The sequence below is a fragment of the Setaria viridis genome, chromosome 3 (genome assembly GCF_005286985.2).
Source record: "Setaria viridis chromosome 3, Setaria_viridis_v4.0, whole genome shotgun sequence".
Classification (NCBI taxonomy): Eukaryota; Viridiplantae; Streptophyta; class Magnoliopsida; order Poales; family Poaceae; genus Setaria; species Setaria viridis.
Genome location: NC_048265.2, coordinates 19,696,980 through 19,713,051, shown reverse-complemented (window position 1 = coordinate 19,713,051; position 16,072 = coordinate 19,696,980). Strand labels below are relative to the sequence as shown.

Genomic DNA, 16,072 nt, shown 5'->3' with positions numbered 1-16,072 from the left:
ACCCTCTGAAATCGTACAGTACTAACAGCATGCTAAACGCTAACTTATATAAATTAAGTGACTGGAGAGGGCTTACATGAAAAAACGCGTGCTTCACCTCATCCAATTCCAATCCGACCGTGCTTTTTTTTAGACCAATTCCAATCCGACCATGCTGGGGTGGAAAGTTTGCACATGGGAGATGGAGCTTCACCTATTCTCTTGGATGAGTTTGAGAGCAGCATTGTCGAGGCATGCTTCCATCATGTTTCGGCCTGTGATCTTTCCCTTGCGTAGAAGCAAGAAAAAGCGCACGGGACAGCGAAAACTGAAAGATGTGGAAATGTCACTCCTCTATTCCAAATTATATATTATTTTAGCTTTTTTAGATTCATAGATATTATTATGTATCTAGACATACACTATATCTAGATGCATAATAATATCTATGAACCTGGAAAGCTAAAACCATTTATAATTTGGAACGGAGGAAGTAGCAATGTAGCATTCGGCATTCTCTGCAGATGCCAGTACTTCCATTTCTGACCAGACAGACGTACAATTCTGATGCTCATCTAGCTACCTGGGCGGGCTATAAAATTGTTCACTATGACACTATATGTGTCGTGTAAGGGTGTAAGTCGTAGAATCAGGATTAGAAGAGAGAAATAAGCGTTCAATGCATTTGATTAAATTTTGAACATATAATTTAGAAACATAGGCGATCCTTATCCTGATATACTTGTTCTGAACAAGCATCGACTTTACAGCATAGTTTCGTTGTAATTTGGTAGTGGTGGAAAGAATTTGGACCAGCCATGACTAAGATAAGCGCATGGAAACCACGAATCGTAGTGTAATTGGTTTGCTTTCCACCAAACGCTGAAATTAAAGTTGTCCATTCATTTGGATATTTCGGTTAAGTTTGACACTTTTTGTTCGATGCCCAGAAAAAAGTTAAAAACAACTCTCTTATTTAGGTGCTATATTTATATTAAAGTAGGAAAAGACAAGAGCCTATCTGTCATTGTCGAAACTGCTGCAGTGGCCATTATCCAGCCCCGTTTCATGTCCTGCTATGTTTTTACGTGATCCATCTGTTACAAATTATAGATCATTTTATTTTTCTAAATTTATAGATTGTATTATGCACCTAAATATATATTATGTCTTAATACATATCAAAAACTATATGAAGCAGCTCTCTTCCTTCTCTTAATAGAACATGTGCTCGGGCACGTTATCAAAGAAAAGGAATTTTAGTTCAAGTGTTAATTAAATCATTAGAATTTGGATGTAGACCACCAATATCAAACTAGGCCATTGTTCAAAAATAAATATATATCAAACTAGGCCTAAAGGATGTTGAACAAGCTTCGAAATTCATGGTGTAGGAAGCTTCTCAACTACCTCACGTAAAAAAGCTCCAGCGTAAATCTAAAAAAACCACAATTGTAATATTGTGTAGATGTACATATATACAAGTAATTGACCCCTAAAAACATGTCCATAAGAATCATACAACGTAAGGTCAACGGTTAGTCCACTTAGGAAAGCAACATAATATTAGCCATGCAAGCAGTGGAACTTTAGCTGCACTGCACAGTTATTACAGAATGAGGTTAACAGTCACTACCAATCACTTGTTCGCTTGAGCTGGCTGTTGCTGTAGCTTATGAGCTAGCCATTCAGCTGCTATAGTTGCTGCAGCCAGCCATTTAGCTGCTACAATTGCTGATCAGCCAAGGACCAGCTGCTGCATGAGGTGCAGCCATGCAGCAACGGCAGCCAGCTGTGCACTTTAAACAAGCAATCAATAGTGTGCCATTTTCATTTCACATTCAACAATTTGGAACCATAAATTGAAATGGACTTCATTTACCATAGCTTATGCAAACATGCACAAAATAAATGATATGCATACCATTAGAACATTTCAGTGCTAACAAATTAGAAAGAAATTGATAGGTTACATTCAAACAACAAATTAGAAAATTGAGAAAATATTTCCATCATGGCAACCCATAAAGTCCTGCTACAACCCAATCACGAACTTTACTAATATCATCGTTGGCAGTAGCGGCTAACCAATCTGATGCAGGATCATTTTCATCACCAGTCCTAATAAGGTAGGTGCCATGACCAAACATGTCAGTACCAACCATTCCAAGTTCATTGTTGTCCAATGCAAAATTGTGTAGCGCAAAGCATGCGATAATAATCTTTGATTGCTTCTCCATAGTATATAACAGTATACCTCTTAGAATTTGCCACTTATTCTTTACCACTCCAAAAGCCCTTTCCACAACATTCCGAAGGCATGAATGATGGTAGCTAAAAATTTCATTCAAATTCTCAGGACCTTTGGCATTAAACTCCGATAAATGGTACCTGGCCTTGCGATATGGTGCCATATAACCCTCACGCAGTGGATAACCAGAATCCACCAAATAGTACTTTCTAACATATCAACATTGTTATACAAATTTAGAATGGCAGTCCAGTTACTATAAACCTTACAAACAAAATAAGCTCACCTTGGGGTGGGTGAGGGAAATGCTCAGCTTGGTTTAAAGCCTCCCTCAAAACAGCAGTGTCATGCACAGCACCCTTCTTCCCAGTACCACTCTTGTCCTTCAGTTTTATCCAATCCTTGTACTGCATCTTAAAGGCATTAAATTTGTTCTAAAGCTGTTTGCAGGAATATTTCCTGCATGTCTGTTGTTTAAAATTTGTGTACAGGTTGTGCCAACCTAGCTTAGTTAGGCCCTTTTTGTTGTAGTTGAGCTTATTCTTCTCATCAATGCAGAGGTCCAGGGATATTTTTGTAATGTTATCATCCCAGTTGGCACGGCCTGCATCCATCTGAGTGCAAGTCTGAATTATATGCCTTCCTAACTACAAGGTTTGTATGGCACACACGCAGTAGCAAAGACAACATGCAAGATAGGAAATATGATTTATCAGAATGTGCACAAATGAGGTGGAACTGATGCTTGCCTCGTTGTGCTTGCATCTTGCAGGAGTTGTACGCAGCTCGTAGCGACGGGCTTCAAGTGAAGACCATGATGATGTAGTGGAGTGTGCCAGTGCTGCCGCCTTTGTTAGGTACCCAATGTCAGTTTCCTTTTCTTTTTCCAGAAATCGACTAAAAACAAATGGTAATGCATGTATACCTCCTGGATAAGGAAACTAAAAAGATTTTCTCCGCATTCTAAATGCAGCTACCTTTCTCATCCTTCAAATAAAATTTGACATTTTTCACAACATCAGTAGTAACCCAGAAAAGATGTGTAGTGGTTCACAACATTCCAAGCACAGATGAAATTTTTCTTCTGCAAAAATATTTTATTAACATTTTCACACACAAGAAGAATAGAAGAGAACTGCACATAGAAGCATATCCTAAAGGAGTTGCACTGATGAATTTCTAACAAGCTGAGCATAGATTTTTAGAATGAGTTCAGTTCTCTTTTGAAGAAAACATAAAAGCATTTTCCTTGTTATTTTGTTATGTGAACAATACTGTGCAAAGCAGATCCTTAACTGAACCATACTCTCACAGGATGAATCACTTGACTTCAATGTCTACCTGAACTCTAGCTCTGAACATTGTGCGAACACCTCTACAACTGACATCACAGGTTTAGTCACACTTCATTGCCCAACTACCGTGGCAAATGAAACTACAGGGTTATCTGTTGTTTTGACACAAGCATCCCTAACTATGGATGATGAGGTTTGCAACATACCCTTGATAGAGAATGGTAATTATAGTTCCATTCTATGCGCTGGAAGCTGCAAGTTTCAGGAATAAGTCATAAACTTACTGATACAATGTCCTTTGCAGATGCTGCAGTCCCCCAGTTCTGTGAAGATCAACAACCAGAGGGAGCTCACTTTGGCGCCTCTCTTTGTGCCGTCAGAGCTCTGTTCAGAGAAAGACTACAGAATTAATCAACATTTTCAGTTTGTTCCTTAAACTAAATCAACATTTTCAGTTTGTTGTTTAAACTAAATCAACACTTTCAGTTAACCGAATCATTTGTACTAAAATTAAACATGTCTCACACAGGGAATAAGGATGGAACCATCTATCAAGAGAGAAACTATGAGATCGTAAGATGCAAAATGGCCAAATGAAGGTACCAATCCAGCGACGTCGGGGAGCCACTGGCGCCAGTGGATCCAGGCGCGATTTTCTACCCTTGCGCCGGCAGCTCCGTGGGCGGGCGGGCGACGACGGCGAGCCCCTGTCCCATAGCGGCGTGAGGACGGCGGGCCCTGTCCCCTAGCGTCGTGACGTCGGGCAGCACATGGCGGCAGTGCATCCAGGGGCAATGTCGTGCCCTTGCTCCGGCGGATCCGTGGGCGGGCGACGACGGTGGGGCTGAGGGCGGCGCTGGCGGGCTGGCTGGCGACGGGGGAGGGGCCGGCCGAGGCGGGGTGGGCGGCGGCGGATCGGGTGAACGATGACGGCAGAGCTGGGTGGGACGGAAGGCGGCGGCGGCGGGCTGGCTAGCGGCGGGGGAGGGGCCGGGCGAAGGCGCGGTGGACGGCGGCAGATCCATGGGTGGGCGACGACGGTGGGGCGGAGGGTGGCGGGCTGGCTGGCGGTGGGGGAGGGCCGGGTGAAGGCGGGATGGGCGGCAGCAGATCCGTGGGCGGGCAACGACGGTGGAGCTGGGTAGGGCGGCGACGGCGGGGCGGAGGGTGGCGGCGGCAGGGGAGGGGCTGGGCGAGGTAGGGTGCGCGGCGGTGCCAGGCAGAGTGTGGGGTGTCGGTGGGAGGCAACGGGAGATGGGGAAAAAGGTATTTGTCGGGAGGGGCCGGGCGGAGATGCGGTGCGGGGAGGCACCGGGCGGAGACGCGGTGCGAGTGCGGCCTAAGAAAATAAGCGCAGCTGTTTGACAGGTTGCTGGGCTGTTGCTGTTTGGGGCGCAGCCAAACGGCTGGGCTGTTACAGCAGCAGCTGCAGTCCGTCAAAAAATCTCAAGCGAACAGGCCGAAAAGTCGATGGTTAGTCCACTTAACTAAAGCAACATGAGCTGCACTGCCACAGACCCACAGTCACGGTGAGGTTAACCATTTGTACTCTAGGGCCTGTTCGCTTCAGCTTATTCAGTCGGCTTATCAGCCACCAAACAGTGTTTTCCTCTCACAACAAATCAAACGTTTCAGCTTTTCAGCCGGCTTATAAGCTGAAGCGAACATGCCCTAGGGACAACAAAGACTATTCTCTTAGTCTTTGCAGAGGCCTTCACAGGACACCCCTTTGTTGTTGATTGTAAATTTGCAATGTCAAATGTTCACTTAATTATCAGCAAAAAAAACTGAAGTTAGATTATTGGGTGTCTTGTGCCAAACCTTGGACCATTTATTCGACTTGATTTTACATGTAAATAATTGCTTGTCAGTATTTAGTGAGATATTTTTTTTGTCCAAAGCAACTGGGAATGACATAATAGAGACTTTCATGACTGTGAGAAAAAGCGTTCTTCTATTTATTTGAGACATTACTTCATATTTGAACTATTTACTATATTGTTATTTCAGCAAACTTCAAAGTTACCTGCATGTTGAATTTAGATGTTATGGAACCTTGCCAATATGTTCTCAATGTACTTTTGAAATTCTGTACTTGTATATATTTAGGCCCTGTTTGGATGCACCCTCCTAAAGATTAGGAATCCACTTTTATGACACTTTTAGGACTTGTGCATCCAAACACGGGTCCTAAAAGTGCACTCCTAAATTTTAGGAGAGCCATTTTCATTAGGAGGGCCAAGGGCTAATAATGGATCCTATTTCTCCTAAAAGTGGTCCCCAGGTCCCCCTTTACCCCTATTGCCCTCGCATGCATTAATGACGTGAACAGTGAGAGGTAGTTTAGAGGAGTAATTGGGGGGTAAAAATGATATTTTCCCTCTAAGGTCCTAAAGATTAATAGTCCATCCAAACAGCCCTGTACTAAACTTTAGGACTAGCAATTTGAGGGTCCTAAACTTTAGTACACTACGAAACTTTAGGAGTTTGTATTCAAACAGGCCTTAAATTTGCTGTGTTGTAAAGATTTAGTGTCCAACGATAGAACCGACGAAAAAAAATCTGTGCAGAAGTACAAGCATGCTACCAAGACCTTGTTTAGTTCCCAAATTGGGAGTGGCGAAGTTTGCATTTTGCCATAAATGCGCAACTGTAGCATTTCGTTTGTATTTGTGAATTATTATCCAAACATTGACTAATTAGGCTCAAAAGATTCATCTCGCAAAGTACAACAAAACTGTACAATTAGTTTTTGATTTCGTCTACATTTAGTACTCCATGCATGTACTGCAAGTTTGATGTGACGAGAAATCTTCTTTTTGTATAGTGCCAAAGTTGGAAAAAGGGAACTAAACAAGGCCCCAGTGGGGGCTGCGCCTGCGGATTCCAAAACCATTGGCCCAGAAAAAGACTAGTACTGTACCATGAAGCCCGTGCAGGGCTGGCTCTATGATTTTGAGGGCTCCGGAGCGAATCGGACATCATGTGCCCTTCAAGATAAATATTTTTTTATTTTGTAACATGATAGGGAAGATACTAATACTTAATGACATATATTTAATTATTATACAATGTTGATGGTGCAAACTAAACGAGTGGTAAAATAATACTAAAATTATTACCTCAAATATTATTTAGGAAGATACATTTGTTTTTGGGCCTCTATCCGGCAATGGCCCCCAGCGGTCGCCTCACCGGCCCCTAAGCCGGGCCTGAGCCCGTGTCATCTGACCTGCCAAGCTGGAAAAACAAGGCATGAATTTGCCGAATCGCTTGCCTTGACTCCAGCGAACAGGTTACAGGTCCCACGCGCTCTCGCCTTGCCTGTGGCGGACTGTGGTTTTCGTTTTCCTGTTTTCGATGAACTGTGGTTTCCGTTGGACCGGATTAACGGAATACTTGCGAACTGCGACTTACCTCGCCACACTCAAGGTCGTGATTGGTTGCTTCGCAACGCTCAAGGAGTTACTAAAAACCATTGCCAAGGTAAAGGATCGCCTCTTGTCTCTGACTTTGGAGGCCACTGTATTCCCGTGAGGAGAAGAAAGGATCGATGCTCCCGTGAATTGCTGGGTTTGAGACGAGGTACGGTGAGTCGGTGACGTAAGACCCGAAAGATTACGCGCTGCTATGTATAACGGCTCTATCTTTTGACAACCGAAACAAAATCAGGTTTTCTCCTTTTCTTCTAATAGAAGATAACTGAGCAACCCACACCTCGGTAAATTCAGCCTAGGATATTGTTCGTGTTACTATTGATTATCTTGGATGTCCCTCTTATTTTTTATATTTTATCTCCCTCACCATATCTGGAATCATATTAGGATATGAACAATGTAAGGGATCCTTTGGACTGCAGATTTTTTTTTAAGGATTTTTATAGGAATACTGTTTACAAATTAACTGTTCCTATCTACCCTATATATCATTTGATTTGCAGAAAATGTGAAAAGTGTTCCATAGGAATCTACTCTGATTCCAACTGATTTCTAGCATCCACACAAATCTCTTGGGCCCCGTTTGGGTCCAAGGAATTGGAATCTATTTAATGGAGTAGGCTAATTTATGTTGGAATGTGGCATTCCACAACTTTCCAAAGTTTAGATATAAGCCTATCTTAAATTCATGGGGTGAGAGATGGAAATTGATTCTATAGATTATGGTTATTAGAATGGAATTCAATTCTTATAGCACGCTCTTAGACTAGCTTCTCTATAGTAGAAGTGCAGCATACAAGTATCTCTCCCATATCACCAACTATAATATACAACTATATTTCACATACAATTATATTAGCTTAATTAATTTGTGTCTAAATTATGATTATTAGGATGGAATTCAATTCCATCGAAACAAACGGGGCCTTGGAGTTTTGGTAAAATTCCTATGCACAAACGCGATAAACTCAATGTTGTTGCTTCTAGTTAATGGTGATTCTAGTATGTGGGAGCCAATTATAGGTGTGTAATAGGAGAAATTTTAGCCATGTCTAATCAACTAGTGAAAGAAAGACAACTTTACTGTGGCTACAATTCCTTTAGAATTCCTACATTTTCCAATGATTTATCCAAACAAATCAAAATTCCTATATTTTCCATTCATCTGGTTTGCAACTACATTCCTATCATATTCTTATATTTTTCATATTCCAGCGTTTTTCCTTTCCTGCATTTCAAAGGAGCCATAAATTTTTTAAAAGGTAATTTGAAGTATCTACATACATTAGTAGAGAATTGGTTTTCCATGCGTCCCCTTTTGTCCCGGTTTAAAGTTGGCCCGGGACAAAAGGTTCACCAACCGGGACTAAAACTCGGTCACTGGTGGGGGCTCACCAACCGGGACCTTTTATCCCGGTTGCAAAGGCTAGTGGGAAAAAAAGACTCTGAGAGGCCTTTTATCCCGGTTTGAAACACCAACCGGGATAAAAGACCCCCCCCTTTTATCCCGGTTGGTAACACCAACCGGGATAAAAGGGTCAAGAGCCTTTTATCCCAGTTTGTAATACCAACTGGGATAAAAGGGGGTCATTTATCCCGGTCGGTGTTTCAATCCGGGATAAAAGGGTCCCCAACGAGGTGACTGGAAGGTGACTGGAAGAGGATTAAATCCTCAAACCCTTTTATCTCGGTTTGTAATACCAACCGGGATAAAAGGGGGTCTTTTATCCCGGTTGGTGTTTCCAACCGGGATAAAAGGGTCCCCACGAGTTAATACAAAAGGATAGCATCCCCTACATAGTCAGATGTGGTGTGTAGGTGGGATGGCAAGGAAGCTACACGCGAGGCTGGAGGTTGTGGGTCGAATCCCACGAACCGCGCACGCGCATATTTCGCGTGAAAAATCGCATGACTTGATAAAAGGGGGTCTTTTATCCCGGTTGAGTGCCGGGATAAAAGACCTTTTGTCCCGGTTGGTTTATCCCGGATGGATTTTCGGGATATTTGCACCCTACCAACCGGGACTAAAGCTCAATTCTCTACTAGTGATACGGACCATTTTATTGATCACCACATAATTATGCATTCATACTTGGATCGAATACCCCTACACAAAAATCTTTCTCACCATGATTGCTATGACGCCGTATAGGAAGTTAGAAGGCACGAGTTTGCTAGACAGACCGGGATAGAAAAAATGGAACTCGAAAGAGATGAGCCACATGGTTGTACTCATAGGCTCTAGTGACGTCGCCATCCTCGTGCACCCGATTTTTGAGCCTAATGAGCTGCCTCAAAGAGGTCTCGAAGGCTAAGGAGCACCACATTGAGCATGCCTTCGAAGCATATGCTTCGCCTCCATCTCGTACACCGTGAGCAGCCCTGTGATGGCCTCGGTGAGCCTACGCACGTGGCCATGCCCGGTCTCCCGCTTCCTCCATCCTTTGGACTCCCTCGTCCTTGGGCGCCACCACTTCCTCAGTGGTGTCTCACAGCAAGGGATGATGAACGTGATCGCGCTTTGGGCGTCGGCTCTTCAGTGAGCATGGACACATGGCATAGGGGCAACAATGCAGGCAACGCGCACGCGGAGCGTGCATACCGCTAGGGCCTCGGATTGAAGGTGGGAGGAGGACAATGTTGATGTGAATCTCCCATCCTTTTTTTTTTATTTTTAGCCCTTTTTTAAAGATTCTCACAAATACGCTCCTGACGGAACCATTAAAAAAATCTAGACTCTTAGCTTGGCGGGATGGCACCAAGCTTACACGTCTCGGCGCCAGCTATCCTGGCGCCAAGGTCCATGCGCAGCTGCTGACGTGGATGCCGACGTGGCGGATGGCGCCAAGCCTTGGCGCCGTGGATCTTGACGCCAAGCTTGGCGCCGTAGGTCTTGGCGCCGAGCAATTTACCCCATGCCTCTTGACGTTTCGAACGAAACAAGTATAATTATTCCGAAGAGTATGCAAGAAACTATGTTGTGGTTCAATTGGTTAGGATGTGGACTTCTTATCCTAGAGACTTGAGTTCAAACCCCTGTGTTGAATCCTGTCTCTGGGATAAGAAGCCCACATCCTAACCAATTGAACCACAGCATAGTTTCTTGCATACTCCTCGGAATAATTATACTTGTTTCGTTCGAAACGCCAAGAGGCAGGGGTAAATTGCTCAGCGCCAAGCTTGGCGCCAAGCCCCCACCACGTCGGCGTCCGCGTCAGCAGTTGCGCATGGACCTTGGCGCCGAGACATGTAAGCTTGACGCTAGCGTGGATAGCGTCAAGCTAAGAGTCCATATTTTGAAATAGTTCTATCAGGAAAAAAGGGTTAAAAAATAAAAAAGACGGGTGGATCTCGGCCTGGGCGACGTGCATGTGTCCGACCTGGGTGAGTGCTTGTGTTTGGGACTTAGGGTGCGTGTGTCTGTTTGGGCTGGGGTGTGTCCATGAGTTTTTCCTTTTTTTAATAATCAATTAACGTGAATGGTAAAAGACAACAATGAAGCAACTTTCAAATGATATCTTTTTTTTCTTAAACTCAACTTTTCAATAGAATGCAAAAAAATTTACCTACTCAAAAAGGAAAAATAAGGTGTCTGGAAACCACCTCGCTAGATCTGCTTGCCGGTTGGGTAGAACAGTGGAGAACTAGTTCGCTGGTGTGGTTTTTACAAGGAAGAAGATAAACTTTAGGGTGTATGTTGCATAAGTTCCTGTCACGTCAAATGTTTAGATACTAATTAGGAGTATTAAATATAGACTAATTACAAAACCTATTGCACAGATGGAGGCTAATTCACGAGATGAATCTATTAAGCCTAATTAGTTCAGATTTGACAATGTGCTGCTACAGTAATCATTTGCTAATGATGAATTAATTACGCTTAATAGATTCGTCTCGCGAATTAGCCTCCATCCATGTAATTAGTTTTAAATTAACTCATATATTTAGTCCTTCTAATTAGCCTTCGAAAATTCGATATGATACGGATTAAACTTTAGCTTAAGATCAAACACCCTCCTCGTTTGGTCAAAAAGGAAGGTAATCTTGATCGCTTCATCATCATGGTCGCATGGTACCCAACGTGCATTCTGTTACTTTTTTTTTTGAACTGATGAAGTACTAGGATGTAGCCACGTAGGTTACGATAGGAGCCGAAGGGATTTAGATTAGTTTTGGCAATTTGTCCTATTCAGCTTAATTGGTGTACATTGTAATCCTACGGGTCGCTGTAACCGTTGACTTATTTTCATTGCTGATGCAATTTCGCAATAACACACAATTCTCGCAGGTGCTCAAGAAAAATGTAGTAGCATAAGATCAAAACAGCGACTTGCAAGCTAGTCTGAAAAGAAAATCCATGTAACAAACGTAGGTAAGATTTGTTACATGGATTTTTTTTGCATGCACTGTTTAAATATATACACATGAAAGCGTTGATGATGGGTAGCTAGCTATTTTGAGAAAATCCCCCTACGTCCATGTTTCCATGGCATCGTGCAATGCTTGAATTGGATCATTGGAGTAACTGTAATAAGTAGTAAAGTTGCCTTTCCATTTTCCCAGATATTTCGTGTCAACTATACCTAGATATTTTGTGCCTCCACTGGCATATCGGTGGAGAAGATATTGCCACGTGCCGTTCCCCACACCGCTGATCAGCGCGCGCTCGTGCTCAACAATCCAAAAGCTGAAGGGAAACCATAACGTGTTCAGACTTCAGACTCGTGCGTGAATCGGAAAAAATCCCGCGGCCCGCGCCGCGTACAAAACCCGCCGCATTTTCCCCAGAGCCGTCTCGGGCCACCCGATCTCACGCGAACGCTCAGGATCGCGACCGCCCTCCTCCTGCGGCCGATTCCAACTCCATCCAGCCGCGAAGGCGACGAGGCCGCGAGCCCGCGAGCCCGCGACGAGCCGAGCCCGATCCCGTCGCCTCATCCGCACCGCGCCGCACCGCAGATCGATCCCTTGGCGTTAAAAAATCCGGAGCCGTGCTGGCACTGGGAACCCGGCCATCTCCTCTTCTCGGGCAGACGGGCACCGCTTCGCCTCCTCTCTCCGCGCAGGCGCAGGCGCAGCAGCAGCCAGCCGCTTCGGGATCGGGACGCGGAGAGGGGAAAGGCGAGTCGTCGTCCGTCCACGGCAGCCTCCCCTCCCTCTCCTCTCCGCCCCCGCGTACCCTAGGCCGGCACCCCCCCAACCCCCCTCTCCTACCGCCGCCGCACGATGAGCTCCTCCCCAGCCGCAGCCGCGTCGCCGCCGCCGCCCGCCGCCGTAGCCGCCGACGAGGGCGCGCGGGCGGCGGAGGCGGTGGTGGCCGTCGACGAGAGGGTCGCCTCCAACGTGGACCCGTTCCTCGTCGAGGCGCTCGACAACCCTCGCCACCGCCTCATGGGTACGTGCCGACCCCGCCTCATCTATCCACTCGCCATGTCGCTCGCTTCGGGGGGCTCGCGATTTCGGTGTCGAGGGTCGTGCGTACGCGGATGTGATTGTTGCGGCGGGTCCGCGTGGGCGGGCGGTGGGATTTCGCCCGGGATTCGTGCCCTTGTCTCTAGGGTTTGGGCCTGCTATGTTCTAAAGTGCGGAATTGGGGATTAGAATCCCCTTCGGTTTTATTTGCCACAGGAGTGAACAAGTGCTGGGAATTCTTACGAATTAAGTTTTCTGATTTATCTGTCCTTTAAGCTCGTTGTGTTGTGGTGGCGTGCATAATTGTTGCTACTTGCTTGGATGCTGATTGTGCTCTTGCTTTCAGTGTGCAAATTGTGAGTTAGAAAACCATACTGATGGGTATCCTCTAATTTAATTTTGGCTCTAGTTAAACAGTTTTATTGGTTTAGTATATCTTAATTAATGATGAGTGGAAGCATGATTGCTGTCGTGGCAGGGCTTTTAACTGCGCTAGATCATGCTCATTTTTGGGCAATTTCTATAGCCTTTATGAAGCTAGCAGTGGACTGATGTAGGGAGAGGGATCTATCGTATGGATGGAAATGGTGCAGGGACAACAATTTGCTGCCAAGCCACATACAACTAAGCGCATCACCTTGGATTTCCTACTTGCCTTGGGCTATGCGATGTGCTGATGAACTATGTGATTCGTGGCTCAGTGCAGTTGCACATACGTTGTCCTGATCCGTGATCCGTTGTATTCATAGCACATCTATGAATAACCATGTTATAGCTCTTTGTTTTGACCTTAGATAGTTAGATTGCATTTGCAATGAACCGTAACCTGAAGTGTATTTTGAGTTAGTGGTGATGTGAATGGCTTCCTATGAGCTAAGATCATGCTTAAACCTGTGTCCCTGTCTAACTCACCACCCCTATCCGGCCATCCCCTGCATTATCTCCCGCCATTCCATAACAATGGGGTAATTAAGACCTTTTGCCTCTTTTTTTTGTTCGTTTGACCATTTTTCTGCAAAGTTTGTGCTTTAGTGCACCTCATCTAAACTCCTAAGCATGTGCTTTGTCTGACTGCACTTTTTTTGTTATACAAATCAAACCATAGTAAGTCATCTTATGCAACAAACACTAGAGTTTGAGTACCTGAATCTGCGCCATAGAGTTTGAGTTTTTAATACCTTTTTATACATCCTATTGTTAACTACTTAACTTGTTGTTCACTTCATTTGTTTATTATTTCTTTAAACTTCATCTGTAAGGCAGAAATGGAATAACAATGTGCGTGAGTCCATAAATATCTTATCAAGGTAACTATCTGAACAGCTTATTAATATAAATAGCTGAATTTGGTTAGTAGAATCGCTGTTACGGCATAGAGCTTCTAATCTTCTTTTAGTTATTGTATGTTCGTAAAGTATTTTTTGGACCTTAGTCTAGTTTGAAGATAATTGCTGGTCAATAGAAGATTAATCCTATCAACTAGTTTTCATCTACAAATTTGTCACTTGGTAACTGTTCACACTTAGTCTTCGATAATCATTCCGGTTCTCCTTTATTACAGTTTTACGGATGGAACTGGATATACAGAAATTTATGCAGAACCCTCAGCTGCAAGAATTTGAATTCCAGAACTTTCCAACTTCATACCTTCGCTGTGCTGCTCATCGTGTCGCACAACATTATGGCTTAGAGACTACAGTAGCAGATAGTTTAGTAGATGGTTCAGTTAGCAGGATAGTTGCAAGAAAAACACCGGAAAGCAGATATCCACCGATTGCTTTATCAGAAGTTTCCAGCAAACAAGCAAGAAATGACCATGAAGCAGCAGAGAAGCTTAAGTTTGTCATCTATCAAAGGCCCAAAGTATTCCAAAATGGCGCAGCTGATGCTGGAAACAAGAACGGTGCACCAAAAACTGTTGAAGAGAGGATAGAGGAATACAATAAAGCTCGAGCGCGCATCTTCAATGGTTCCATTTCTGCAGATACTGATGCTGCAAGTGTTTTGGGAGCTCTTTCCACTGGCAGAGATGAGCCAGTGAATGTTGAGCCTCCTGCTGATGAGATCAAAGTCAGCACAATGAACAGCCGTTCCAGGGTCGCAGTTTTCAAGGATACTGAAAAAGATCGTAGTGATCCTGACTATGATCGGAATTACAAAAGGTTAGCATATCCATCAGTAAATTCTTGTTCCCACCAATTGATGTTGATGATGAGACGATGGAGGAGTAACATATATCCTCTTGCAGGTATGTTAGGAGCCCAGTGCCTGACTTCAGCTTGAACCCTGGTGCCTTCAACTTTGTTGTACCTCAATTTATGCAGTATGGTGTTGGTTATGTGCAATCTCCTGGCATGTCCACAAACCAGCCTACTGTGTACTTTGGCCAACCTGATCTATCAATGGGGTCATCTTCTGGAGCAGCTGTTTACCCACATTGGCCACCCCCAGCAATGATGTATCCCCATTGCTATGACAACACTGGACCCATGATGTCTCAGGTGAGAATATCACTCGATTCTGACACTGTACGCCATGTACAAGGCTCAGTGCTTTTTTAGTACACTGGATCTAGTCCCTGTAATTGCAACACTTGTCTCTCATTGGTGAAGCATTGGAACTTAAATATTCATTAGTAGCCCAACTAAAGGTTGCCGGTTTAGACTTGGATAGCCAGCAAAACATATCCTGGCAATCATATTTTGTGTTCAAGAGCATTTCCCTTTATGGTGCTCTGGTTATTGGACCAATATGACATGAAGTGTCTCTATACTTGCAGTTTCAAAATGACCTTAAATACCATACGCATTCTTTTATTTCAAACAAATTAAAACATGTAAGCAAATTCATTTAATGTTTTTGAAGAAATAACCAGGATATTATGTTGTTCATGCAGGTTCCATTGTACCAGTCGTTCAACCATGGCTAAGAGATTCTTTATGCTGGAAAGTTGGGAACTATTTCTGTTGAACTTGCACTATGTCGTGTTGTTAAGTGGAGTCTTCAGATTTGAGCCATTTCTATTACAAAACTTCGTGTAGTGTCGAACGTAGTTTGTATAAGGAGTCCTAATTCGATGAAACTATTATTGTGAACTAGTCTGGAACTGATGGTCCTTGTCTAGTGCTCGTCTGCCCTTAATTTCGGTTTAGGGTAGAACTGGAACAGTTCTTGGTCCTGGGTGCATAACCGTGAACTGCCTGGTGGTGGCTCGAGGCTTCTTGCCGCTGCCAGTTACTTGGGTTGATCGTTATTAGTAGTACTAGTTCATAGAGAACATGGTAGACCAATAAAAGTTTTAGGTTGGAATCAGTCTTTACGTAAATCCGGGACGCTAAATAGTTGGTACTAGGGATGTTAGCCAGTCAATGGCGTTTATTGGGTTAGCTACTTTAGTATATTTCTCTCCCAAAACAAATTGTGGAATGTTTAGTTAAAGCCCTGTTTGGAGGGGTGCTAAACTTTAGCACCCCACTTTTAGCACCACCCCACTTTTAGCACTTGGGCTCCCAAACAAGGGGTGCTAAAAGGTGCTAATGGGTGCTAAAATTGGTCCCAAGCTCATTTTTTCCCCTGCTGCCCTCTCTCTCCTCTCCACTTTTCCCCAAGCCAATCATAAATGAGGGTAATGTAGTCATTTCTCACCTAATGTACTAAACTTTAGCACTGTATCCAAATAACCTCAAGTGCTAAACTTT

At 44.0% G+C, this 16,072-nt stretch overlaps 1 protein-coding gene across 1 annotated transcript; it reads left to right on the top strand.

Annotated features, from left to right (window-relative positions):
- The first annotated feature begins 11,972 nt into the window (after positions 1 to 11,972).
- Positions 11,973 to 15,472, top strand: LOC117848945 (uncharacterized). The gene is made up of 4 exons (XM_034730536.2): positions 11,973 to 12,357; positions 13,936 to 14,536; positions 14,623 to 14,875; positions 15,271 to 15,472. The coding sequence occupies exons 1-4, from the start codon at positions 12,189 to 12,191 to the stop codon at positions 15,301 to 15,303; spliced, it is 1,056 nt and encodes a 351-aa protein (XP_034586427.1). The 5' UTR covers positions 11,973 to 12,188; the 3' UTR covers positions 15,304 to 15,472.
- The last annotated feature ends 600 nt before the right edge of the window (positions 15,473 to 16,072 follow it).

Excerpts from the sequence above, each read along its gene's own strand:
- LOC117848945 (XM_034730536.2), top strand. The coding sequence starts at position 12,189 with ATGAGCTCCTCCCCAGCCGCAGCCGCGTCGCCGCCGCCGCCCGCCGCC. Across the intron at positions 14,537-14,622 it reads TATGATCGGAATTACAAAAG|GTATGTTAGGAGCCCAGTGC; the intron begins GTTAGCATATCC and ends ATCCTCTTGCAG. Across the intron at positions 14,876-15,270 it reads CTGGACCCATGATGTCTCAG|GTTCCATTGTACCAGTCGTT; the intron begins GTGAGAATATCA and ends TTGTTCATGCAG.